This window comes from Mus musculus, chromosome 4 (genome assembly GCF_000001635.26).
Source record: "Mus musculus strain C57BL/6J chromosome 4, GRCm38.p6 C57BL/6J".
In the NCBI taxonomy this organism is placed as follows: Eukaryota; Metazoa; Chordata; class Mammalia; order Rodentia; family Muridae; genus Mus; species Mus musculus.
In genome coordinates this window covers 94,630,902-94,658,886 of record NC_000070.6, presented here as the reverse complement: position 1 = coordinate 94,658,886, position 27,985 = coordinate 94,630,902, and the positions used below count along the sequence as shown (strand labels likewise).

General features: G+C 37.2%; 2 protein-coding genes across 14 annotated transcripts in view; one reads left to right on the top strand and one right to left on the bottom strand.

The window, feature by feature from the left end:
* Ift74 (intraflagellar transport 74) overlaps nucleotides 1–27,985 on the bottom strand; it is an 89,968-nt gene that overhangs the window by 34,347 nt on the left and 27,636 nt on the right. For all 11 annotated transcript variants that reach the window (XR_001784189.2, XM_006503326.3, XM_030253727.1 and 8 more), the window contains 5 exons: nucleotides 26,151–26,210; nucleotides 23,052–23,113; nucleotides 5,822–5,960; nucleotides 3,996–4,058; nucleotides 237–380 (listed from right to left, as the gene is read on the bottom strand). Coding sequence is in view for 10 of the 11 variants with exons in the window: in XM_006503326.3 (XP_006503389.1) it covers nucleotides 237–380; nucleotides 3,996–4,058; nucleotides 5,822–5,960; nucleotides 23,052–23,113; nucleotides 26,151–26,210 (468 nt within the window). In the remaining variant the exon portion in view is untranslated. The remainder of the gene's footprint in view (nucleotides 1–236; nucleotides 381–3,995; nucleotides 4,059–5,821; nucleotides 5,961–23,051; nucleotides 23,114–26,150; nucleotides 26,211–27,985) is intronic.
* On the top strand, nucleotides 8,743–23,166 carry Lrrc19 (leucine rich repeat containing 19). 3 transcript variants are annotated; one of them, NM_001356281.1, is made up of 6 exons: nucleotides 8,743–8,847; nucleotides 10,499–10,566; nucleotides 15,505–15,588; nucleotides 17,919–18,432; nucleotides 19,504–19,680; nucleotides 20,335–23,166. In NM_001356281.1, the coding sequence occupies exons 3-6, from the start codon at nucleotides 15,514–15,516 to the stop codon at nucleotides 20,661–20,663; spliced, it is 1,095 nt and encodes a 364-aa protein (NP_001343210.1). In that variant the 5' UTR covers nucleotides 8,743–8,847; nucleotides 10,499–10,566; nucleotides 15,505–15,513; the 3' UTR covers nucleotides 20,664–23,166. The 3 variants fall into 3 exon arrangements, with proteins under 3 accessions (NP_001343210.1, NP_780514.1, XP_006502677.1); NM_175305.5 differs by lacking the exon at nucleotides 10,499–10,566; XM_006502614.4 differs by lacking the exon at nucleotides 8,743–8,847 and having other exon boundaries at nucleotides 10,313–10,566; nucleotides 20,335–22,234.

The following is a 27,985-nucleotide window of genomic DNA, read 5'->3' as shown; positions in this document are numbered from 1 at the left end:
GACTTTTTGCTTAATTCATAGCTCTTAAAACAAATAAATGGCCAGGCAGTGGTGGCATCCATCATTAATACCAGCACTTGGGACACAGAGGCAAAAAGATCTCTGAGTTCAAAGCCAGCCTGGTCTATGGAGCAAATTCCAGGGCAGCCAGGGCCACACAGAGAAAACACTGTCTCAAAAACCCAAATGAAACAAATAAAACAAAACAAAAACAAATAATGAACTTTCTTCCGTACCTGCTTAAGCAATCTCTCCCTTTCCTCCATTGGCGATCCCATGCTTTTGTCTTCTGCAATCATTTGATCTCGATGGGACTCTAACTCATAAAGTTTTTCATACAGCAATACAGCCTCTTGTTTTACTTGGGAGTGTGCTATTTCCTAAGAACAAATAGAAAGATTTTAGTTGGTCTTCTGGAGAGACAGAAGTTAAGATACAGACATGATGCTTGCCTTCCAGTTTCCACCTGCACCTTCAAGCTGACCCTATGCCTCAGCCCTCCACACCCCAGTCCCACCCAGAGAAAGCTTGTTCCCCCAGGGATGATGACACACCCAAGCTCACAGGTGAGACCACCAATTACACCCCAATACCTGGTCCAAATGGAACCTGCTCAGGGCCCAGTGGATGCAGGAACCTCACTCAGCAGAGAGGGACACGGTCCTTCTGGTTTCCATCTACACCTGATCCTGTGCTACAGCCCTCCCCACCCTAATCCCAGAGAAAGCTTGACCCCCAGGAGTGCTGGCACACCCAGGCTCACAGGACAGACAAGCTCCAATCAGAGACAGCAAAGCCAGATAACACTAGAGATAACCAGATGGCCAGAGACAAGCACAAGAACATGAGCAACAGAAACCAATGCTACTTGGCATCATCAGAACCCAGTTCTCCACACACACCAAACCCTAGATACTCCAACATACCTGAAAAGCAAGATTCTGATCTAAAATCACACCTCATGATAATGATAGAGGACTTTACGAAGGACATAAATAACTACCTTAAAGAAATACAGGAGAACACGGGTAAACAGGTAGAAGCCCTTAAAGAAGAAACACATAAATCGCTTAAAGAATTACAGGAAAACACAACCAAAAAGTCAGGGTTTTTATTCGTGCACAAAATATCATGAGCAAGAAGCAAGTAGGGGAGGAAAGGGTTTATTCAGCTTAAACTTCCACATTGCTGTTCATCACCAAAGGAAGTCAGGACTGGAAATCAGGCAGGTCAGGAAGCAGGAGGTGATGTGGAGGTCATGGAGTGATGTTACTTACTGGCTTGCTTCCCCTGGCTTGCTCAGATTGCTTTCTTATAGAAGCCAAGACTACCAGCTCAGGGATGACACCACCCACAATGAGCTGAGCCCTCCCACCCTTGATCACTAATTGAGAAAATGCCTTACAGCTGGATCTCATGGAGTCATTTCCTCAATGGAGAATCCTTTCTCTGTTATAACTCTAGCCTGTGTCAAGTAGACACACAAAAACAGCCAGTGCAACCTCTAAGAACAAAAATAAAAGGAAGCAACAACCATTGGCTCTTATTATCTATTAACATCAATAGACTCAATTTCCCAATAAAATGACATAGACTAACAGACTGAATATGAAAACAGGACCTAGCATTTTGCTACATACAGGAAACACATCTCAGTGATAAAGACAGACTCTACCTCACAGTAAAACGCTGAGAAATTTTTCTTCAAAGCAAATGGTCCCAAGAAACAAAATGGAGTAGCCATTCTAATATCAAATAAAATCAACTTTCAACAAAAAGTTATCAAAAAAGATGAGAAAGGACACTCCATACATCAAATGAAATATCTACCAAGATGAACTCTCAATTCTGAATATGCCCCAAATGCAGAACTTATGACCATTTCACCCTAAAACAAAAGAATGTACCTTCTCAACACCTCACGGGACCTTCTCCAAAACTAACTATAATTGGTCACAACACAAGCCTGAACAGATACAAGAAGACTAAAATAATCCCATGCATCCTATCAGATCACCATGGACTAAGGCAGGTCTTCAATAACAACAAAAACAACAGAAAGCCCACATACTCATGGAAGCTGAACAACTCTCTACTCAGTGATAACTTGGTCAGGAAAGAAATTAAAGATTTTTTAGAATTTAATGAAAATGAGGGCACAACATACCCAAGCTTATGGAACACATTTAAAACAGTGCTAAGAGGAAAACACATATCTCTGAGTGCCTCCGTAAAGAAACTAGAGAGAGCATACACTACCAGCTTAACAGCACACCTAAAGCTCTAAAACAAAAAGAAGCAAATATTCCCAAGAGGAGTAGACAGCAGAAAGTAATGAAATTCAGGGCTAAAATCAACCAATTAGAAACAAAGAGAACTATACAAAGAATCAACAAAACCAGGAGCTGGTTCTTTGAGAAAAATCAACAAACTCTTAGCCAACCAACTAGAGAGCACAGAGACAGTACTAAATTAACAAAATCTGAAATGAAAAGGGAGAAATAACAACAGAAACCGAGGAAATTTAAAAAAATCACCAGATCTTACTACAAAATTCTATACTCAACAAAACTGGAAAATCTGGATGAAACGGACAATTTTGTAGACAAATACCAGGTACCAAAGTTAAATCCGGATCATATAAACCATCTAAACAGTCCCATAACCCCTAAAGAAATAGAAGCAGCCATTAAAAGTCTCCCAACTAAAAAGAGTCTAGGACCAGATGGGTTTAGTATAGTATTCTATCAGGCCTTCAAAGAAGACCTAATACCAATACTCTTCAAACTATTCGACAAAATAGAAACAGAAGAAACACTACCCAATTTGTCCTATGAAGCCACAGTTAGGCTGATATATAAACCACACAAAGACCAAACAAAGAAAATTTCAGACCAATTTCCCTTATGAATATCAATGCAAAAATACTCAATAAAATTCTCTCAAACTGAATCCAAGAACACATCAAAATGATCATTCACCATCATCAAGTATGCTTCATCCCAGGGATGCAGGGATAGTTCAATATATGGAAGTCTATCAATGTAATAATCCACTATATAAGCAAACTCAAATAAAAATAAATCCACATGATCATCTCACAAACTATATAGAGAAAAACTTGAAGCAATCCCACTAAAATCAAGGACTAGAAAAGGCTGACTACTCTTTCCCTATCTATTCAATATAGTACTCGAAGTTCTACCCAAGCAGTTATACAACAGAGGGACAACTCAATTCTCAAATTCATCAGGAATAACAAAAATCCAGGGATAGCAAAAATTATTCTCAACAATAAGAGTACTTCTGGGGGAATCAACATCCCTGACCTCAAGCTGTATTACAGAGCAATACTGATAAAAACCGTATTAGTACAGAGACAGACAGTAGATCAATGGAACAGAATTGAAGACCCAGAATTAAACTCACACACCTATGATCACCTGATCTTTGACAAAGAAGCCAAAACCACCCAGTGGAAAAAAGAACATATTCAACAAATGGTGCTGGCTCAAGTGGTGGTCAGCATGTAGAAGAATGAAAATTGATCTATTCTTATTTCCTGTACAAAGCTCAAGTCCAAGTGGGTCAAAGACGCCACATAAAACCAGATACACTGGGGACTGGAGAGATGGCTCAGTGGTTAAGAGCACCACCTGTTCTTCCAGAGGTCCTGAGTTCAATTCCCAGCAACCACATGGTGGCTCACAACCACCTGTAATGGAATCTGATGCCCTCTTCTGGTGTGTCTAAAGACAGCTACAGTGTACTCACATACATTAAATAAATAATTAAAAAAAAAACAAAAACAAAAACCAGATACCCTGAATCTAATAGAGGAGAGAGTGGGGAAGAGCTTCGAACACATCAGCACAGGGGGAAACTTCCTGAACAGAACAGCAATTGCCCAGATTTTGTGTGTGGTTCTGGCTGATGCTCCCCTGAATTACCCTTCAGAGCTCAGAGACAGAACACTCCCACAACGTTATACTCACAGTTTCTAGGCTCTCCTTTTTCATGTTCAGAGAATCTAGCTGTTGCTGAAGTGTATCTAATTCCTAAAGGGAAAAAGGAAAATTTAAAAGAATATTTTTTTTCCTTCATGTTTTAGCATATCATGTATAAATATGATAAAATAAATTCTGTAAATATATTCAATTTCTAACTTATCAAGGTTTTATTCTATTTGAAATAGCTTCTTTTATTAGTTCTAAAATTCTTCTCACATACCTTCCAAACCTTGTATGTTTGTCACAATTATTATAGTAATTATCAAAGACTTTCAAACTAATGATGTCATTGTTCAAAATAAAGATCTAAAATTCAAATAATCTTTAGCCACATGTTCACATATTTTGCCTAACTCCTTTTAGAGTCAAGACTTATATATAGGAGGGGACAAAAGGAGAAAGAAAAATAGAGGGAGCAAAGAGGGAAGGAGGGCAGAAAAAACAGAGGGAAGGATGGAGGGAGGGAAGAAGGGAAAGACAATGACCACAGAGGGAGAAAGGAGAAGGGAGAGGGAAGAGACATGAAGGAGGGATGAAAGAGAAAGAACCATTGATCTGGGCTGGAGAGATGGCTCAGTGATTAAGAGCACCAACTGTTCTTTTGAAGGTCCTGAGTTCAAATCCCAGCAACCACATGGTGGCTCACAGCCATCCTTAATGAGCTCTGATGCCCTCTCCTGGTGTGTCTGAAGACAGCTACAGTGTAGTTACATATAATAAATCAATCTTTAAAAAAAAAAAAACCATTGATCATTTATAACCCTTGTACAAAATGTAATATACTTTTGGCATAACAGTTTGGCATTTCTACAATATGCTTTCTTCAATGATTCATTTATCCAAAAAAATGTTCAAGATAACAAATGTTATAATAAAATTAAATGAAGCAATATCTGAGAAATAAATAATATTCATTACTGGCAGTAATTGGTCCATTTTTTTGGTAATCCTTCAGTTTAGGGTCACCTGGGCTTGAAGAAGCATTGATGTCTAGCACTGGGAGGGTTATCATCAGGCACCTACACTGTGCCTTTAAGAAACATGACTAGGGGGGCTGGTGAGATGGCTCAGTGGGTTAGAGCACCCGACTGCTCTTCCGAAGGTGCAGAGTTCAAATCCCAGCAACCACATGGTGGCTCACAACCATCCGTAACAAGATCTGACCCCCTCTTCTGGAGTGTCTGAAGACAGCTACAATGTACTTACATATAATAAATAAATAAATAAATCTTTAAAAAAAAAAAAAAAAAAAGAAACATGACTAGGAAACCATTCAAATCAGGGACATAACAGGCTAAATGGCTTGCTGCTTATCAAGCTGGGAGGAAAATGAAACAAAACTAATATCCAGCTGTGGTCTGTGAGCCCCTTTAATCTCCATTAAAAGCCCATAAAAATCTAAGTTTTTAGATAAGGTGTGCATGCATTTGGAAGATAGAGGCAGGAATTCCATGCCAGTCCTGTCTAGAGAACAAGTTTCAAGGAAGCCATGGCTACATTGTGAGACCCTGTCTCAAATAAATAATTATATCCAAGCGTTTTCATATACCTTTATGACATGCAAAACTGAAGTTGAGAGAACTAAACTATTATGTATTCTTTTAAAAGCTAGAACACTATGCAGCATAAGAAAATGAATCCTTTCTTAGTGTCTTCCATGCTTAAATGACTGTGGGAATTAGCTGAGGCCCTTGTTACAATGAGGTTCTGATGAGTAGGTTCGTTCTCAGAGACCCTGGTTTTGATTTTTCAAATTGTACTTTGATTAGTATTGTGCTCCATGCCTAGCATACAGTCCAGAGTAATATCACCTGCAACAGTTTCTCATTTGTGGTTTTCATTTCTATGTACTTGACTTGTTTTTCAGGAGACATATTTTTGATAATGCCATCTGCTGCTTGCTTTTCTTGTTCAACTTCTTCTTCTACACTTCTGATTTGTTTTTCCTTCCTGAAATAAAAAGCATACAAAGTTCCTGTTAGTATACTGAGAGGGAAAAAAATCAAATTATTCTGAGGTACTAAAAAGAAAATCAACCATATAAAACTTGATCACATCAGCGCAGACTTAATATACTCTTCTCATCTCCACCCTCAAATCCAATTTATTTATCATCTATTTAAATGTATGACTAAAACAGAGAGATTATCATATATAATCTTCCAGGCCTTGTACATCTGAGGGTTCGTTTAATGGTGATATATGCCAAAAGTAAATTTTAGTCTTAAAACAGTGACTTTCAAACATAGCATTCTCTGATCAAGTTAAAATCTGTATAGAAAGTTACTGTGTTCCTATTGAGAATGGCAATCATCAAGAAAATAAATGACAAGTGCAGGTTCGGATATAGGAAAGTATATTGTATTCTGTGGGAAGTATAGGCTAATGCACTACTATACAAATTGGATAACCTAGCTGTACCACTCCTGGAAATCTACCCCCAAAATGCTACATCCTACTATAGAGATGCTTGCAAATCCACGTTTATCACTGTTTCTTTTACAATGAATAGCAAGGAAAAAAAGAAAAGAAAAGAAAGTTACTGTGTAACTCATGTAAAGCCAGGCAGCTCTGACGGAACTAGCCAATACAGAGAGCTACTCTACAATGTGAATTATTCTTAGGACTTATTTATTTTATCTTATGGGAATGAGTGTTTTGCACGCACATATGTATGTGTTCCATGTGCGGGCCTAGTGCCTGCAGAGGTCAAAAGTGGGTTCCAGATCCTTGTTACTGGAGTTACAGGAGAAGTAAGCTATTATGAGGATGCTGGGAACCAAATCCTAGTCCTCTGCAAGAACACTGCTCTTAACCACTGAGCAATCATACCCCCCCCCCACACACACAATTTGATTTTTTTAAAAGAAAAAGCCTAGGTTTGGTGAGAGCCTTATCTACCATCATATAGCTCCCTCTCCCAGCTTTTTGAAACATCTCCTCTGCCCTTAGTCCAGTGTAGTTTGTGTTATGCAATTCTCTTGGGAATGAAGCCTGCCTAATAGTATGTTTGACCTAACAGGAATCATTAAAATATATATATATATATATATGAGAGAGAATTTATTTGCCAGGTATGGTGGCCCATGACTTTAATCACAGTACTTGAGCAACAGAGGCAGGCAGATCTCTATGAGTTCAGGAACAGCCTGATCTATATAGGAGGTTCTTGGCTAGCCAGGACTGCAGACTGTGAGCTTGTCCAAAAAAAAAAAAAAAAAAAAAATAAGGAAAAAAGGAAAGAATGAGTTTGATTTAACATGAATTTTTGTACAAAGGTCATGGGTCGGGATCTTTTACTATTCTTTCAAAAATCTGATTAAAAATCTATCATTAGTTACTGTCTTTTACTCATAGATAACAACTTATACTGTCTTCAATCAGTTAACAGCTAAGTCAATTAGGGTCACATACTCCATACCTTCTATATACTCAGATCCTACTACTAGCAAAAGAAACCTAAACCTAGAACATTTCCTACAGACATCAGAATATGAAACAGATAACCAGGAATTTTCTTTTCTTTTCTTTTCTTTTCTTTTCTTTTCTTTTCTTTTCTTTTCTTTTCTTTTTTTCCCTTTCCCTTTCCCCTTTCCTTTCCCTTTCCTTTCCTTTCCTTTCCTTTCCTTTCCTTTCCTTTCCTTTCCTTTCTTTGTTTCTTTTTTCTTCACTGAACAGGCAGTCATATTTTCCCTCTGACCATCAATAATTAGCATGTGCATTCTAGTGTTAAAATTTAGGTGAGTTCATGAGCTCACCTATATTTCATGACTCGACAAACCCTTGTTTCTTGCAGTCCTCACTGTAGATTGGTGGGAGCTCGTACTGTACTGCATTCTACCCTACAGAGGGTTACGATTGCATCACAAGGAAGGTATCTTATTTTCTGAAGGTATATAATGGCTGCCAGGTCTTTAAATGGCTTGAGCACTTTGCCCCTGTAATAACTTGGCAGTAAAGTGACTAATAAAAGCAAGGTATCGTAAAAATGAACAGACAACAATGTTGAAAGGCAGTGGAATATAAAATTTGGTGATATATTTTTCATTTGAATCTAGCAAAATCTAAAATAGCTTTAATATTAACCTACATTACTTTAGAAACTGTACTGGCTGGTTTTGTGTGTCAACTTGACACAAGCTGGAGTTATCACAGAGAGATGCGCCTCCCTTGAGGAAATGCTTCCATGAGATCCAGCTATAAGGCATTTTCTCAATTAGTAATCAAGGGTGGGAGGGTCCAGCCCATTGTGGGTGGTGCCATCCCTGGGCTGGTAGTCCTGGGTTCTATAAGAAAGCAAGCTGAGCAAGCCTGGGAAAGCAATCCAGTAAGAAACATCTTTCCATGACCTCTGCATCTGCTCCTGCTTTTTGACCTGCTTGAGTTCCAGTCCTGACTTCCTTTGGTTATGAACAGCAATGTGGAAGTATAAACTGAATAAACCCTTTTCTCCTCAACTTGCTTCTTGGTCATGATGTCTGTGCAAGGATAGAAACCCTAACTTAGACAGTAATATCTTCCAAAAATACTCTCAATATTTTACACTTTAAGCCACAAAATTAAATTGTTAATATTTTGATAAAATTTTGAAGTTAAACACAAAAACTAAGTAAACTATGTTATTTGTTATACTTAAAAAGTCAAGGATGTCTTTAAGAAATTAAGTTCTAGTCAATCTTTTGCTAAGGAAGTCCAGCTTGCCTTTAATCACTTGTTTACGAGTTCAAAGGTTAGAACAGTGAAATGAGACCTTCTGACACAGGCTTTTCTAATGGTGTAGAAGAAGCAGAGTAAACTCGCACACACTGCTCTCAGATACAAAAAGGAGAAAGGAAAGGTAAGTGCTTACATACTTAAGGCCTAGCTGTTGTTAACTTTGTCAGATCTGTAGAGCAATCCTTGCCGTTAGTGCTAAAGAGCAGAGGCCATGATCATATTTTCCCACTGTCTACTGCAGAAATAATATAAACCTACGAAACAGGCAACGGCTCTTTCAAATCAAGTTATAATGGAATACAAAAGTTATCATCAAGCGAATCAAATTTTTAATATCATTTTTATTTTTTAATGTTTTTATTTTTAAATGTTAATCAGAGAAGTCTGAAGTAACTTTAACCTTAAAACAAATTTACTGCTCTTGCTCTCCCCTTCCCTATCTCCTTCCCTTCCTCCTCTCTCCACGTGCTCATGGCCATGGCAGGCCTCTACTTCTCTACTCTCTCCTTCTCTCTGTCTTTCTCTGCCTCCACTACCCGCTTTACTCCCCTCCCCATGCCCTGAATAAACTCTATTCATACTTAAAAAAATATTACAAGATCAAAAGAATTAGTTGAAACTACTGACATTGGATGATTACTACCATTATTATTTTTCAAATATAATTTCTAATAAGTTATTATTTAAGTTTTAAAATATAAAAATCATAAAGTAATTAGAGTAATAATTATAACTGTCAACAACGCTTTACTCCAAAAGCACTGTATTATGGCATAAATATGTAAAATTTTGAACAATAAAATTACTTCTGGACTTTATTTAATAAAACCAAAACAAATGCAGAATCTTTTTTTTAATCTCTTTGCTCATATGAAGTCATATAAAAATAACCCAAAATTCCTAAACTTGTACTGAAACTTTGATTTAAGAGAATCACAATTTCCATATCAGCATCATTCCTTTGTGTATACATTTGGTCTTCCTGTGTAAAGAGCTCTTAAATAAACAGAAACTGATGCTCTAATTCTTCCTGATTTTTTACATTCATTTTAAAACACAAAAATCATTTCAAAATAACTTTCAAATTGAGAAAAACCTTAAAAAGGTTTTTCATTTAACTGTGTTTTAAAAAAATGGTTTAAAATCGACTTTCTGAAGGAAGTGTTTATGTCTGGGGATTTATGTAGTATCACAATGGTTACCATTCACTCTCTATTGATCTCTCCCCTAGCAAAAATTATAAGCATTATGTGAAGAAGCCTGCAGACAGTATGCATGAAAACTTTAAACATTGTAATGCTGCAGATACACTGAAAGTGTAAAGCCCTGAATATATGCTGCCTTTCAGTCTAAACCTCATCAAGAAAACATTTCTAACTTCATAACTGTCTTTTAACACACCCTAGAAAGCAATAACTAGGTGGTAAACATAACATGATCCTCTAACTCCTTCTCCCTTGACAACCCTGCCCCAACTCCACTTTTATTCCTCATCTCTGAGGCGGTGGGGGGGGGGGGGTTGAGACAGGTCCTAGAATGCATATGAGATCAGGGTGGCCTCAAACACACAGATCCTCCTGCCTCTGCCTCCCTAGTGTTGGGATAAAAGCACGTCTGGCTCTAACTTGCTTCTGTTCCACCCATCTCTTCTTTAAATCAGTTCATTTAACCCTAGTTGTTTTCTCTAACCATCTGTAGACCATATGTCTGAAAAACTATTACTTGTTACTTATTCTTCCTCATTCATGTCTGTGTACCACCGGGGACTTCAGGACTAAGTTTACCATACCACTGAAAAGTGCAAGCCATCAAAGATGTTATAAAACTGTTCCTAGAACAGGTAAGCTAGCTTTGATAAATGACCTAGGCACCTCTCTTTTTAGCCAATGGTGTGGAATAAGATGTCATTTGATCTCATTCTGGCTCTAAAAGAGTTTTATTTTATTTATATATATATGTTTGTGTGTATGTGTATATATCATATAAAATGCGTATTGTATAAAATCTAGGAAGCAAAGTAGCTTTTTCTAGCAAGCTTGATTATAAAATGACAAAAAGAAGGGAAATTAACTTAAACAGGTCAACAAATTGAAAGCAATAAATGAGCGGACAAGAATAGACCAGCACTGAAAAATAATAAATTCTTATCACCTATGAGCAAACAGATTTCAGTAACTCGAAAGAATCTTCTTAATCTACTTAGTTTTTCTACTTCTTGCTTGGATTCAATAATCTTTTAAAAAATCTTCAATAAGTATTTATAATAAATGCTTTCAGGTATAAAAGATTAAATTTTAGCAGACTCCCTAAAGATGACAATAACTAAATCCATTCAAACATATTTGTGTGTAAAAAGGTTTCTGGGATGAACTCTGAGAAAATAGGTAGAGAGACAGAATATGAAACATCAACATGAATAAAATGATTAAATAGAAAATAACTACTAAGATTATTACTTTTCAATATGGGGCAATTTCTACTTTGAGCAGCATACTGAATATACTTATTAACTTTGGCTTCTATTTAAAACCTGACTAAAATAAAAGTTAAAGGTAAAAGGGAGTATAAGCCCACAAAAACAGAGAGAATGGACTGGGAAGTAAAAATAAAATTTAGAAGTCTAGAAGTTAATAGTTAAATGTAAACTGCAAAAGCAAATGTTCCCATGTTAACAATGGAAAAAGCAGAATATTCACTTGATTTCTATTACAGAAACTTATTTAATTACTATTATCAGGTATTCTGGAAGCAGAGGAGGAGGCAAAAAGACCTCCGGACCTCTGCCCTGACAGATTGCTTTCTTCTCCCAAGTGGGGCTGAGGCATCCTCACTTGGGCACTTCAGCTTGTTGAGCCTTTTGAATCGTGTGGACTGTATCTTGTGTATTCTATATGTTTTTTTTTGGGGGGGTGCTAATATCCACTTATTAGTGAGTACATACCATGCATGTCCTTTCGCAACTGAGTTACCTCACTCAGGATCATATTTTCTAGTTCCATCCTTTTGCCTGCAAAACTCAGGATGTCCTCATTCTTTTTTTTTTTTTTTTTTTTTTTTTCTTCCCCGAGACAGGGTTTCTCTGTGTAGCCCTGGCTGTCCTGGAACTCACTTTGTAGACTAGGCTGACCTCGAACTCAGAAATCCACCTGCCTCTGCTTCCTGAGTGCTGGGATTAAAGGTGTGCGCCACCACTCCCGGCTAGGATGTCCTCATTTTTAATAGCTGAATAGTATTTCATTGTGTAAATGAACCACATTTTCTGTATCCATTCTTCTGTAGTGGGACATCTAGCTTATTTCCAGCTTCTGGCTATCACAAATAAGGCCACTATGAACATGAGGCATGGTGGGCAATCTTTTGGATATATTCCCAAGAGTGGTATAGCTGGGTTTTCAGGTAAATCTATTTCCAATTTTCTGAGGAACCTCCAGACTGTGATTGTACCAGTTTGCAATCCCACCAGCAATGGAGGAGTGTTTCTCTTTCTCCACATCCTCTCCAACATGTGTTGTCACCTGAGGTTTTGATCTAAGCCATTCTGACTCATGTAAGGTGGAATCTCAGGGTCGTTTTGATTTGCATTTCTCTGATCACTAAGGACTTTGAACATTTCTTTAGGTGTTTCTCAGCCATTTGAGATTCCTCAGTTGTGAAATCTTGGTTTAGTTCTATACCCTATTTTTTGACTGGGTTGTTTGGTTTTTTCGGTGGTTAGCTTCTTGAGTTCTTTATATATTTTGGATATTAGCCCTCTATTGGATGGGGAGTTAGTGAAGTTTTTTTGTTTTTTGTTTTCCCCAATCTGTAGGTTGCCAATATGTCTTACTATGTCCTTTGCCTTACAGAAGCTTTCCAATTTCATGAAGTCCCATTTATCAATTCTTGATCTTAGAGCATGAGCCACTGGAGTTCTGTTTAGGAAACTTCCCCCTGTACCAATGAGTTCAAAGCTCTTTCCCACTTTTTCTTTTATTAGATTCAGTGAATCTGGTTTTATGTTGAGGTTCTTGATCCACTTGGACTTGAGCTTTGTACAAGGTGACAAATATAGATCTATTTTCATGCTTCTATACACAGACAGCCAGTTAGACCAGCACCATTTGTTGAAGACGCTTTTTTTTTTCCATTGTATATTTTTGGCGCCTTTGTCAAAAATCAAGTATGGGTAAGTGTGTGGTTTTATTTCTGAGTCTTCAATTCTATTCCACTGATCAACATTTCTGTCTCTGTATCAATACCATGCAGTTTTTATCACTATTGCTCTGTAGTAAAGCTTGAGGCCAGAGATGGTGATTCCTCCAACTGTTCTCTTATTGTTAAAATTTGTTTTCTCTATTCTGGTTTTTTTTTTTTTTTGCCTTTCCAGATGAATTTGAGAATTGCTCTTTTCCACTTGAGAGAGAGAAGAAAGCAATCATAAGAGGGGAGGGAGAGAAGAAGGGAGGGAGGGACCTGAGAGGGAGAGTGGATGGGGTGGGAGGGAAGAGTGGGGAGGAGAAGGGAACCTGATCTGGTATTGTGTGAGGAAAAAGGACTGAAGCCCTGAAGGCCAGCAGAAAGAATGTAAACAGGCAACCTTGGGAGATAGGAGGTTGAGGAGGGGAGGACAGAGTGCACGAGAGACTTGGGAGGTGAGAGACTTCCAGGACTCACAGGGAGGGACTTTTGATGAAATGCCCAACAGTAGGGAGAGGGAACTTATAGAGCCCACCTTCAGCAGGAAGACAAGACATCAAGTGAGGGATGGGGTTGCCATCCCACAGTCACAACTCTGACCCATAATTGTTTCTGTATGAAAGAATTAAGAGGGATGGGAATGGAGAGGAGCCTGAGGAAAAGAAGGTCCAGCGACAGGCCCAAAGTGGGATCCAGGTCACGGGGCGGTCCCAAGGCCTGACACTATTACTGAGGCTATGGAGATCTCACAAAAAAAGGATCTATCATGGCTGCTCTCTGAAAGACCCAACAAGCAACTGAAAGAGTCAGATGCAGATATTTGCACCCAACCAGTGGACAGAAGCAGCTGATCTCTCATGTTGAATTAGAGACGGCTGAAAGAATTTGAGGAGAAGGGCGATCCTATAGGAGGACCAGCAGTCCTAATTAATCTGGACCCCCAAGATCTTTCAGACATTGGACCACCAAACAGACAGCATACACCAGCTGATATGAGGCCCCCAACACACATACAGTAGAGTACTTCTCACTCTGTGTTCATTCAGAGATGATGCACCTAACCCTCAACAGACTGGAAGCCGTAGGGAGTTTAGAGATCAGATGGAGTGGAGGGTGGGGGGCATCCATGTGGAGATGGAGTGTTGTGGGGAGGAGGTGTGGAATGTTGAGCAGTTGGAGGGTGGGAGGGTGGAATATGGATTGTAAAAAATGAATTACAAATAAAATTAAATTTAAAAACAAATAACCATCCAAGCTTAAAAAAAACAACAACAACACAAAGGTCCTTCCCATGGTCATTCTTAGAAATTATGATGTCCTACCAAAAAGAAAAACGAAAGGAAACGAAACGAAAAGAACTCGGGAGGCAGAGGCAGCCAGATTTCTGAGTTCGAGGCCAGCATGGTCTACAAAGTGAGTTCCAGGATAGACAAGGCTACACAGAGAAACCCTGTCTCGAAAAACCAAAAAAAAAAAAAAAAAAAAAAGAAAAAAAAAAAAGAAAAGAAAAGAAGGAAAAAAAAACCCAAAACTATAAAATAAGCCTGGGAATTCTAGAAAACAGGACTGTGTGACAAAGACTACAGAGGATGTCTACATGAAAGGTAAACAGCCGTGGGCTCCTCAGTCCACATCTCTAGACTAAGCACAGGAACCAGCTCCAGCAGAGGCTTTTTATGCAGCTGACACGGAGGGAATACTTACTGTGCACCTACTAATTACTGAGAAATTTGCTATGGAAAAGCATGGGAATAAATTTATGAAAAAAAAAAACACAGAAAACTAAACACATGAGAAAAATAAGCTCAGTTTATCAGAAAAAAAGCCTAAAATGGAAAAAGTAATCATGCTATTTTCAGGGTTCAGTAAACAATAATTTACATGTGGTAATGACATTATAAATCCGCAATATTTATGTGGTAAAAATCATTAAGTATCTGTAAGAAAGTGATGGGTCAATGTACTGGAAATTATGGTAGAGAATACTCGAAAAAAAAAAAAAAACTAGTGATTTTTATCTTCCACCACTTCAAATTGATCAATAATATTAATACAACACTCAAATTTAAAATACCAAGAAGCATCAATCTAGTGAAGTATACAAATAATCATGTGTTATACATAATAAATATGTTCCTTTGAGATTTTTCATATACATATATGCTGAGACTTTCTAACACAACTCTTTTTTCATGACATCTGAAGCTAATAAAACACCCGAAGGCTGGAGAGATGGCTCAGCGGTTAAGAGCACTGACTGCTCTTCTGAAGGTCCTGAGTTCAAATCCCAGCAACCACATGTAATGTGGCTCACAACCATCCATAATGAGATCTGATGCCTTCTTCTGGAGTGTCGAAGACAGCTACAGTGTACTTACATATAAACCCACCTGAGGAAAACCCTGAACCTCAGTGTCCACAGGGGCGGGGTTTGGTTGGTTAAGGTTGGTTAAGGTTGGTTAAGGTTGGTTAAGGTTAGCAACAGGGTACTGAAAAGCAATGTGAGTGCTTCCTGTTTTCTTTTAAGAGAAAAATGCATGTATGTCCTCAACCTCTAAAACCCTATGATCTTTTGAGATGGAATTATTCTCTTTTCTCTTAGGCCTTCGATATGAAAGTCACACGCTTCATGTTTTGGCTCTTCTCCATGCTACTACCATCTGTCAAAAGCCAAGCTTCTGAAACAGTAAGTTTCAACCAATAATAAAAATGTTCTCAAATATACTGTATAAAAATCTAGTAAAATACATAAAAGCAAAAGACTAACAAAAGAGAAATAAACACAACTGACAAACTATTAAAAATTAATTCTGTGAGCCAGTGAGATGTCTTAGCAGCTAAAGGTGCAAGCCACCAAGCCTAACAACCTGAGTTCCATTTCTAAACCCCAGTGAGAACGCCTGAAAACTGTATTCTACCTCCATATGTGCTATGGCATGCATGTGCATGGAGAGTCATGAAAGCACACACAACAAACACACATGGACACAGGGACACACAGGCGCATGGATACACAAACACATACACAAATACACATGTACAAAAATAAATTCAATTTAAAACAAAATAAAATTTTTACTATGTATACTAAAATTCTGTAACCTCTGGGCAAAAGCCCAATTTGACAAAGCATTCTTTGTTTTATAAAGTGAATTCTTTATAGAAGCTGACCAAATGGAACTAAAAAGATGGTTCAGCAGTTAAGAGCACTTTCTGCTCCTGCAGAGGACTCAGGTTCCTTTCCTAGAAATCACACTGTGGCTCCTAAGTACCTGTAATCCCAGATGCGGAATACTGAAGCTCTTTCTGGCCTCCACAGACACCAAGCAGACACATGATGCTCATACTTACATGAGGGACTCACACATACAAATAAAGTTTTTTTAAAAATAAAAGCTGGGGTGGGGGAGCTTGTGGGGGACTTTTGGGATAGCATTGGAAATGTAAATGAAATAAATACCCAATTAAAAAAATAAAAATAAAATAATAATAAAAATATAAAAAGCTGAATAAAGTACAACTCTGGAAACTCTTAGCTATTAAAATCAGAGATTAGTTTCAAGACCAAAAAAAAAAAAAAAAAAAAAAAGTCAGGACACATACACACACAAGAAAACCAAAAATCAGTTCAAATCGAACCATAGGATGGGGGTAAGAAAGGTGAAATGGTTTGCTACAAACATGAGAATCTAAATTGCATCTAACACTGACCTCTCCTCCTCCACGCACAGGTAAGCACACAATCTACATCTATAACATAATAATGTAAATAAATAAAATACAGGCTTGGCATAGAGCTCAGTGGGGGAACTTTTATATGCTGCCTTACCTCAATCCCTAGTTCTGCCAAAAATAAACCATAAAACAGTTTTTAAGCAACTAAGTCAACTGTGTTAACATAAACCTGTAATCCATCATGCAGTAGATGGAGGCAGGATGATCAGGAGTTGGCCATCTACTGCAATATACTGAGGCTCTATTGCAAGTAATTATCAACACAAACCCATCATGTCAATCAATACAAAACAGAAAATGGAAGCTTATCATCATGTGGCTGCATTATTATTTCAACAGCAGAGCTAGCTAAGAACTATTTCTTCGAATGTACATCTACATATGGGAATCATTTCTTGTATTAGAGCTCATTAACAATCATGATTTAATTTGATGTTGTTTTGAGACAACTATGTAAACCAGGCTGTCTTTAAAACTTATAGAAATGCATCTGCCTCTTCCTAGGATTAAAAGTGTGTATCACCACAAGGAGGATGGTTCCATATTTGGTAGAGAGCAACTGGGTGGTGATGGTAGACATCTTTAATCCCAGTACTTGGGGAGCAGAGACAGGTGGATAGATCTCTGTGTTCAAGGTCAGCTTAGTCTGTAGAAGTGAGTTCCAGGACAGCAAGGGCTGCATAGAGTACCCTGTCTTAAACGAAGCCCCCCACCCACCAAAAAAAAAAAAAACCCAAAAAACAAAAATAAAAGTAATTATTCTATCCCTAGGTATGGAATGGTATCTACACAAACTTCAAAATACTTACTTTTAACAATTCTCCCATATATATTTATCTTGTATGCTAAAACATCAAGTAAGGTTTTAGTCTGTTTTGTCTATATTTTTGAGAAAGCTTCTCACTTTGCAGCTAAGGTTGTTCTTGTACTTGTTAGTCTCCTGCCTAAGACTTCACAAGTGCTGGGATCACAAGCATATGCCAATACTTCAGATTGAGTAAGTCAACAGAATTATATTTCCCTTGTATTTCTATAAGAGAAACATTGAAATATTCTTTCTGTAATGCTTATGTAACAGGTGGAAGATATCTTTGGCTCTCCCTAAGTGGTTGCATCAGAATCTCCTTACTCATCATTATTCCATTTGCATAAAGAAACACATTTGCTCTTCTTTTTTATGTTTAAGGTCAACTTTTTCCAGAATGATCCAATATCTCTTCTTGGATATGTAATTTTAATCAATTCTGATGAAATCATTTCTGTTTTTCTTTTCTTTTCTAGGAAGTCCCATGTAATTTCAGCAGAAGGAATTACACTTTGATTCCAGAGGGTATCAGTACCAATGTTACCATTCTTGATCTCAGTTATAACCGAATTACTCTGAATGCTGCAGATAGCAGGGTGCTGCAGATGTACTCTTTACTCACTGAGCTCTACCTGATGGAGAATAACATCATTGCCTTATATAACAGCAGTTTCAGGAATCTTCTCAACCTAGAAATTTTAAATATCTGTGGAAATTCAATCAGTGTAATTCAACAGGGTTCATTTGTTGGCTTAAATGAACTAAAACAATTATTTCTTTGCCAAAACAAAATATTACAACTGAATCCCGATACATTTGTGCCTCTAAATAACCTAAAAGTTCTGAATCTGCAAGGCAATTTGATACGCCTCTTCGATGCACCACAGCTACCTCATCTGGAGATACTAACTCTGGATGGAAATCCATGGAACTGTACCTGTGGTCTACTTGAGTTGCACAACTGGCTGAACACGTCTAATGTGACATTAGGTAAGCGATCCTACTTCAAGTCAAGCATTAAGACAATGTGACTGAGCTTTGGTGGCTTATGTCAGAATTAGAACAGACGAAAAGAAACAGCTGGGCTAGAAGCATTGCTCAATGGTTGACACAGGCCTTGAACTTCATTTCTACAACAATTAAAATAAACCAAACAAACAACACGCCCCCCACTGCAAAAACAAAACAAAACAAAACAAAACAGCTGAAACTTCAGAATAGACACGCTCTCACCCGACCTTGTAGGGGGGTGGCAATTTGAAGATATATACAGGAAGGGTCGTTATAAAACATTAATTTTATATGTTAGGTGTGATAGGGCACACATTTAATTCTAGAACTTGGGAGGCAGAGGCAGATAGATCTCTGTTAGTTCCAGACCAGCTAGGAATACACAGAAAGGTCCTAGCTTAAAAAAAGATGTTCAAGAACTTCCTATATATTCTTTAGGGTATTGTATCACAAAATACACAAGATGTGCCTAATTCTAGCACTGGGGACTGAACCCAAGGTGTTGACTTATTTTGTTAACTGCACATCATGCTCTGCTTGAAAACCAGATTACAACAATAATCTGTTTTATTTTTTTATTAGGTATTTTCCTCATTTACATTTCCAATGCTATCCCAAAAAGAAATTTTCCAACAGAAAAACCAAATGAAAAATACACACTGCATTTAATCTATATAACATAAATATGGATCAATACGTTGACATGCAAACTGAGTCACTATCTTACAATAAAAAAACTTTGGTTCATTTATTTTGCATTATAAGTATTCTGCCTGCATGTATATGCACCATATGTATACCTGGTGACTGCAAGTTCAGAAGAGGGCCCTGGATCTTCCAAAACTAGAGTTAAAGATGATCATGAACCACCATGTAGAAGCTGGAAATTCAATGCAGATTCTCTGCAACACTACCAAGTGCTTTTAACTATTGAACCATCTTTCCAGCCCTTCTTATTGTTTAAGGAAACAGACTTATCAAAAATTCTAAATCAATACTGTGTTATGAACTACTTCTCTCGTCCATAATACATCTTTATTACTTTACCAGAAAACGAGAACATGACCATGTGTAGCTACCCAGATGAGCTAAAGCACGACAGCATCAAGTCAGCGCCCTTCACAACTGAATGCCACTCTACATTTATTTCCACTATAACTGAAGACTTTCAGTCCACTAGGAATTCATCTTTCAATAGCTCTTCACACAACTTAACATGGACCTCAGGTAATGGACTGATTTTGATATTACTATTGCTGAAGGTATCGGTACGAAACATACTGTTCTTTTTGTCTTTAACTGTTTGGAGTTTCTAGGAAGAATGTAAAAGAACAATTCTTCATCTCAACAAAAATTTATAAAATATTGGAATTCTAACCCATGCTCAATTAGATGCCATGTGCATGATATCAGTATTAATTACTATCTACTAGACTAGACACCACACTTCACAAGCATATGTTAATGGCTTTATATGAGCTTGTAACAATACCTGGTTTTCTTTTAATATGGAGTACTGCATATTTGAGAGGAGATCCAAGTCTAAACATAAAATTCATCTATGTGTCAAAAATACCACATGTGTGTAGTATGGAGATAATCTGTCTTTTACTGTGACCTATCTGTCTGCTGAAGCCTTCTATGAGTTTTCCACTTGTGAAGTCATGGTAGGGCTCAAAAGGTTAAGTTACAAATGTTGGAGCATCTTGGGTTTTTTAGTTAGGGTTGCTCAACTTGTAGTCATTTTGGTAAATGATGTTCCTTGTCCACACTTGTCTTTAGTGTATTAGTAATTTTATTCACAGAAAACTGTAAAGTATGTTCCTTTCCAATTCTGCTTGACTTCTGTCAACTTAACAAAATTTCTCTCTTCTATTTAAGAGCATGAGCCTCTTGGGAAAAGCTGGGCTTTCCTGGTTGGTGTTGTTGCCACTGTACTGCTAACTTCACTGCTTATCTTCATTGCTATCAAGTGCCCAGTATGGTACAATATTCTGCTGAGTTACAACCACCATCGCCTGGAAGAGCATGAGGCAGAAACCTATGAAAATGGTCTTACAAGAAACCCAAGTTCTCTTTCACAAATAACAGATACGAACTCTGAAGACACCACAGTGATATTTGAACAGTTGCATGCATTTGTGGTAGATGATGATGGGTTTATTGAAGACAGATACATAGATATCAATGAGGTACATGAAGAAAAGTAATTTTATCGTGTTTAAATTCTGAAAAATACTTTCAGACTATTTACAGCTTAGACAGAGATTTTTATTTGGCAAACAAAACTATAAACAGCAAACCTTCATATTAATTAGTACCTTATGTTAATATCACAGTTATTACTTTTTTCTATATGTCACAAGGAAGTCTAAATGCAATTACTCATACACTGGTTAGCTGTAAGTTTAATGATTTATCTATACTACCAGCATTTACTAGTGTCAGCAGTGTTCGGGAAACTACAGACTGCTAAAAACAAGGCCTAAGGACAATTATTTATCAACTAAAATGAGCAGATTCTTATATTAAAAAATACACATGCTGTGATGTCTTAAATTATACTAAAATTGTAATCAATAAAGAAATACAAATTTTAGGCTTATATTATCAAAGTGAGGAACAGGCAGCTTTAACTATATAAAGTGATCTTATGTTCACAAATGAATTCACAGAATTAAAGAATATGCTGCCTAAACTTAAAAACAAAATTTCCTCAAAAATTTGTAGCACTTTAAAGCACAGATGTAGTGATTTGGAATAATCCCTACTAACCACTACTGCATTTGACAGTGGTTGTTAGGAAGAATTCCATATACAACTGCCATGATTGATATTACAATGGCTCCTAAAATGGGCATCATAACAATTATGAATTTTCTTTAAAAGACTAAACGTTTCTCTATTTCTTTTGGGAGATTATTTTTAAAATTATTGTGAGCTAGAACTGAGAATATTTAAGTAATCCACACACATCTATCTCTGTTTCAATAAACAGAGCAATGTTTCCCAAATTGATTTGTAGAACACTGATTTTCTATAATGACACTGACAACCATTTATAGAGGAAGAAAAAGGCAACTGGTCAAATTACTGAAGGAATCTAAATCTAAACATAGTTAAAGATTTTTTTCCTTTAGTACTTATAGATTTTACTAAGTTCAGGTGTTCTCTGATAACTCAAGAGTACAGTACTAAGTTTTTGAAGGGCATCTATATAGCATGTTCAGGTCCCTGGGTTCATTTCTCTCTCTCTCCTCTCCTCTCTCTCTCTCTCTCTCTCTCTCTCTCTCTGTATGTGTATTCCATACACACACAGAAACATTAAAATTTATTTGATAAACAAACCCTTTCTTGGAAGAATAGCTAATAGCTCACAACATATTAATAGATTAAAAGACACATTCTGAAAAAATAGCCCTAACATAGGAAGGGTCTATCTAAAGTGAAATGTTTGCCAATTCTCTTATAATAGCTAAGCCGCAAATATTATTTTAACAACTTAACAGTTTAAAGAATGAAATTAAAAACCAGCAAAATATGTATTTTACCATTGTATACATGGAAAAACTAAGTGTATTTACTTGCATCTGTAAAACACTGAACATTTATGGATGAAGTAGTGTAACACATTTTCTGTGATTTTCTTTGTATACATGAGAAGGAAAAGAGTTGAAGATGGAACACAGGTAGAAATGTGACAACAGACCTTGGTACATGATACACGAGCATACAATGCTCTGACATTCCAATTTCTCTTTAATAAAGATATTCAAAAGAATGTACATGATACCTTCTTACAAAAAAAGACTAATAATGAAGATCTTTTCATAATTTTCAAATAATGCTCATCAAGGACAATGTACAAAGCCTACTGATTGATAACTTCTTTCACTGAAGTGGAACTAAACGATCATAGTTCAATCTACTTAAAAGCCTAGGTTAAAATTCTAAGTGCTAGATATAAAGACATAATTCGTCTTAGAGTTTAAGTCTTTAGAAGCAGAAATCTTCTTATAAACTGGGTAGACCTTCCCTTTGTATAGAATTTAGCTCCTTGGGAGTAAATAAAACAGCATATATTTGACATTTAGATAAATTTAATATTAAGATGTTATGGTAAATTAAGAAATGATGATACATTTTCTATTACAAATATGTACTTTAAATGTAAGGTTTCAGTAAGATGCCAGTTGTGGTTCTTGTTAGTAATCCCAGCACTTGGGAGACAGAGTCAGAGATACTGACAAACTTCTGGGTTTGAGTACGATATCAACTCATAAGAATCCAACAATTAAGGGCTGGAGAGATGGCTCAGTGGTTGGGAGCACTGAATACTCTTCCAGAGGCCCCAGATTCGGTTCTCAGCACCCACATGGCAGCTCACAGCTCTCTGTGGCTCCAGTTTCAGGTGCTCCAATGCCCTTGCAAGACATATACGCAGGAAGAATGTCAGTGCACATGAAATAAAAACAAATAAAAGTTTAATCCAACAATTAACAAAATCAAAATAAGAGAAAAAGTTAAAATTGTATAAGGAAATAAATGACTCACAAGTTAAGTCACATACCAAAATTCATTTATGCATATGTACTTACGCTTGTCTTTCAGTAAATATGACATCCATACTTTGTGTTTCTCTGTCATTTTGAGCTTTAAGCTGTGTAAACAGTTAACACAGACATTATTCATTAAAAATAAAGGGTAAGCACCAAACTCTATGTAGCAATTACTCTAAAGATTATGATTTAAATGGGATTATTATAATTACAATAATGCCACATGCAGAAGTTAGAAAAAAATACAACTTCCTCTAACAAAAAACACTACCAGATAAATAAATTAGTCCTTATATTAACATAATAAGCTCATACCAAAATACTTCATTTTTCTTTAGTCATCTATCCAATAATTAAATTTAAACTTAATTTATGTAAACAACATTTCAGAAATATACTGTATGTTCACTAAATACTTGGTTAAGGGCTAAAGAGATGGCTCAGCAGTTAAAAGCACTGCCTGCTCTTCCAGAGGTCCTGAGGTCAATTCCCAGCAACCACACAGTAGCTCACAAGCATCTGTAATGAGATCCAACGCCCTTTTCTGGTATGTCTGAAATAGCTACAGTGTACTCATATAAGTAAATAAAATAAATAAATAAATACATACATATATACATACATACATACATCCTTGATTAGCTATATGCTAAATCTAGAAGCAACACAATTTTGCTCTTAAACCCTTCATGATTCCTATGACTCCTAGCTGGCTCTATATACATATACATATACATATACATATACATATACATATACATATACACCTAGACCTGAGTCTGATACCACAAAACTGACTAGACGGTTTAAAGGTTTTGTTATTTCTAGCAATAATATTCATTTCTAAGTTTATAAAAATAAAAATACTTTATAAAATTATTTTAGAACCCCAAATTACAAGTCATTTTTTAAAAATTCTGGGGTTTTAGGGTTTTATGTTGTTGTTATTGTTTTATTTTAGTCAGGCTGTTGTGAGGCATGTCTCTTTTTTTTTTTTTTTTTTTTTTTTTTTTTTTTTTGGGTTTTCAAAACAGGGTTTCTCTGCCCTGGCTGTCCTGGAACTCACTCTGGCCTCAAACTCAGAAAATTCTCCTGCCTCTGCCTCCCAAGTGCTGGGATTAAAGGTGTGTGCCACCATGCTCGGTGAGGCATGTCATTTTTCTCAGCACTCAAGAAGCAGAGACAGACAGATGTCTGAGTTCAAGGCCAGCCTGATCTACTGAGCAACTTCCAGGACAGCCAAGGTTACATTTAAAAAAAAAAAAAACAACAACTCTGTCTTGAAAAAAATAATTTTTTTAAATGTTGTTTTCATAGAAGCCTTTTATAATGTAAATAAATTATAAGCTAGCAAAAAATAAGTAAATTATAAGCTGTAGATCTTGTTATACTTTATTCAAATGTTTAAAGTGAAAATACATTAGATATTAACATAACCACTAAAGACAAATTCTCATTTACCAAACACAGTATTATTGGCTATGTCTAGTATCATATCCATTCCTTTTCCTTCTTGTTACAAAAACCATGAGTGGAAACATAGCTCAGCAGTTAAAAGCACTAGCTGTTCTTCCAGAAGACTTGTGTTTGTTTTCCAGCACTTATACAGGAGCTCACAGCCATCTGTTACCCTAGTTTCAGGCAATGTGATCCCCTTTTCTAGCCTCTGAGGGCATAGGGCACAGTCCTACAGACAAACATCCAGGCACTTTAAAGAAGACTTTAAAAGATAGTATCTCTATTGAGTTTTAATTCTATTTTAAAACATTAAAACCTAAAGAAACATTTAAAAAAGTTAAAACCAGGGTTGGAGAGATGGTTCAGCGGTTAAGAGCATTGACTGCTCTTCTAAAGGTCCTGAGTTCAATTCCCAGCAACCACATGGTGGCTCACAACCATCTGCAATGGATCTGAAGCACTCTTCTGGTGTGTGTCTGAAGACAGCTACAGTGTACTAATATAAATAAAAATAAATAAAATCTTTTTAAAAAAGGTTAAAGCCAAAATAGTTAACTAATATGTATTCAAGAAATGTAAATGTAAGATCAGTTGAAACAGAGGTTTATGGACCAAGTGAGGATGCCTCAATCCCCCTTGATAGGGAGAAGAAAGCAATGGGGGTGGGAGGGAGGTGCAGAGGGAGGGAGAGATGTGGGTGGGGAGGGGAAGAGGAAAACTATGATCAGGCATGGAGTTGGGGCTGTTGGGGAGAAACAAGAGTGAAACCCTGACAACCAGCTGAAAGAATGGAAACACGCAAACTTGGGAGGTAGGAGGTGAGAAACTCTCAGGACTCAGAGTGAGAGACCTTAGATGAAATGCCCTACAGTGGAGAGAGGAAACTTGTAGAGTCCAACTCTAGTAGAAAGACAGGGCATCAAGTGGAGGGATGGGGTTGCCATCCCATACTCAAAAACTGTGACCCATGTTCCTGTCTAAAAGAACTGCAGGTACAAAAATGGAGAAGAGACTAAAGGAAAGGAGGTTTAGTGATAGGCCCAAATTGGGATCCAGCTCAAAGGCCTGACACTATTACTGATGCTATGGTGTGCTTATAAAAGACAGGAGCCTAGCATGGCTGCCCTCTGAGAGGCCAAGCAAGCAGCTGAAAGAGTCAGATGCAGATACTTACACCCAACCAATGGACCCCTGAGATTGAATCAGGGAAAGGAAGGAGACCCTATAAGGAAGACGAGCAGTCTCAACTAACCTGGACCCCTGAGATCTTTCAGACACTGAGCCACCAACCAGGCAGCATAGATGAGCTGATATGAGGCCCACGACATATGTACAGCAGAAGACTGCCTGATCTGGCCTCAGTAAGAGAAGATGCGCCCAATCCCACACCAAACTGTCATGAATCTTGATGCCTCAGAGAGTGGGGAGGTCTAGTAGTGTGGGGGTGGAGGTAGATATCATCTTAGAGATGGGCTGAGGAGGAATGGGATGAGGACCGGGAGGGGGATCACGAGACTTAAAAGAACAATGAAGGGTGCAGAATAATAATTGTGAATATTTATAATCAGAGTGACACTGCCTATAAGATCCATAAAGTTTTATCAAACTACTTCTAAATAGTGCTTTATTTTATAGGATATGATTTATATGGAGCTAGATTATATTTATATATTTTCTTACCATGTTGTAATCACTCATTACTTCTTCCATTTCAGTATTGGTATTAAGTTTATCTACCAACTAAAAGAAAAAATATATGTTAAAAAAAGTACCATTTGTTAGTCTTAATGTTTTAGGTAAGTCTTAATATACATGTTTATTTTTATAATTACCTAGTCACTTCCTTCCACATATCTTATTTCCTAAGAAAAAAATAGTGAGTTACAATGAAAAACTAAACATACTAAATGTTTTGTGTAGAAAAGTGAGAAGTAATCAGAGACTGTCCCTTTAAGACCATACACATACACTGAAGAGCTTTGCCTGCTCTGAAAAGACCAAGTTTTTAAAGAAAAGTCTGAAACAGAAAAAAGCGGCTCTGGAAATTATCTGCCACTTGTACTTTTCCCCCTTCTGGAAAATAGTAACTGTTTTACAAATTTATAATAGTGAAAATATAAAACAACGTTTTTCCCTAAAAAGTAAAAAGCAAAAAAAACAAAAAAAACAAAACCAAAAACCAACAAAAAAAGCATAAACAGTGCATTAATACATGAAGTCTAACCCTTAAGTCAAAGAATGCTATCAGCGAGTAACAGCGCAGCCTTAGCTAGTCCCAAACAGTGCCCAGGAACCGGTATCTGTATTAATTCAGTTTTTATAATACTCTATCACATATAAATTATAGTCTATGTTTTAAAGACATTGAGGAAGTAGCAGAGCCAGAATTTTATTATGTGTATGTTTTTGTTTTGTTTTGTTTTGTTTCTTGAGAGGTCTCAACTATATAATCCTGACTGTCCTGGAACTTGTAATTCAGACCAGGCTAGTCTGGAACTCAGAGATTTGAGTGCCACTGCATCTGGAGTGCTGGAATTAAAGCACTGTGACAGAATTTTGTTTTTGAGTAATGTTTTCAACTATGGGATTCTTTTTGTTTTGTTTTTTTCTTATGCGGGGGGAAGTGGTTGGTTTTTATTAAATAAAAGGTCAAACTAGTCAAAAAACTACATTGGTGTAGCTGATGATAAAAATTAAGAAGCCAGCTGGGCGTGGTGGCGCACACCTTTACTCCCAGCACTCAGGAGGCAGAGACAGGCGGATTTCTGTGTTCTGTGTAGCCAGCCTGGTCTACAGAGTGAGTTCCAGGACAGACAGGGCTGCAGAGAAACCCTGTCTCGAAAATCCAAAAAAACAAAAACAAAAACTAAGAAGCCTTACTATTATATTTATAACATTCTAATCTATACTTTTATATTTTAAAATGTAATACTTCTTTTTTGTATTTGTAATATAAATTAGTGATGGTAAAATCTAAACTATCTAAATGGTAGCTATATATCAGATCATTAATTAACTTCTTTCCATTCAATAAATATTAGCTCATTAAACCAATAAATAGCACATTTTACATGTTATTAATATTTTTAGTTGCTATCCCGAAAGTCCCCTATACCCTCCCCTCCACCTCCTCCCGCCCCCCGCTCCCCTACCCACCAACTCCCACTTCTTGGCCCTGGTGTTCCCCTGTACTGGGGCATGTAAAGTTTGCAAGACCAAGGGGCCTCTCTTTCCACTGATGGCCAACTAGGCCATCTTCTGCTACATATGCAGCTAGAGACACGAGCTCGGGGGGGGGGGGGGAAGGCAGGGGTATTGGTTCGCTCATATTGTTGTTCCACCTATAGGGTTGCAGACTCCTTCAGCTCCTTGGGTACTTTCTCTAGCTCCTCCACTGGGGGCCCTGTGTTCCATCCAATAGCTGACTGTGAGCATCCACTTCTGTGTTTGCTAGGCACCAGCATAGTCTCACAACAGACAGCTATATCAGGGTCCTTTCAGCAAAATCTTGCTGG

Coding starts and splice junctions, on each gene's coding strand:
- Lrrc19 (NM_175305.5), top strand. CDS start 15,514: ATGAAAGTCACACGCTTCATGTTTTGGCTCTTCTCCATGCTACTACCA. Junction 15,589..17,918: donor AAAGCCAAGCTTCTGAAACA/GTAAGTTTCAAC, acceptor TTTCTTTTCTAG/GAAGTCCCATGTAATTTCAG. Junction 19,681..20,334: donor CAACTTAACATGGACCTCAG/GTAATGGACTGA, acceptor CTTCTATTTAAG/AGCATGAGCCTCTTGGGAAA.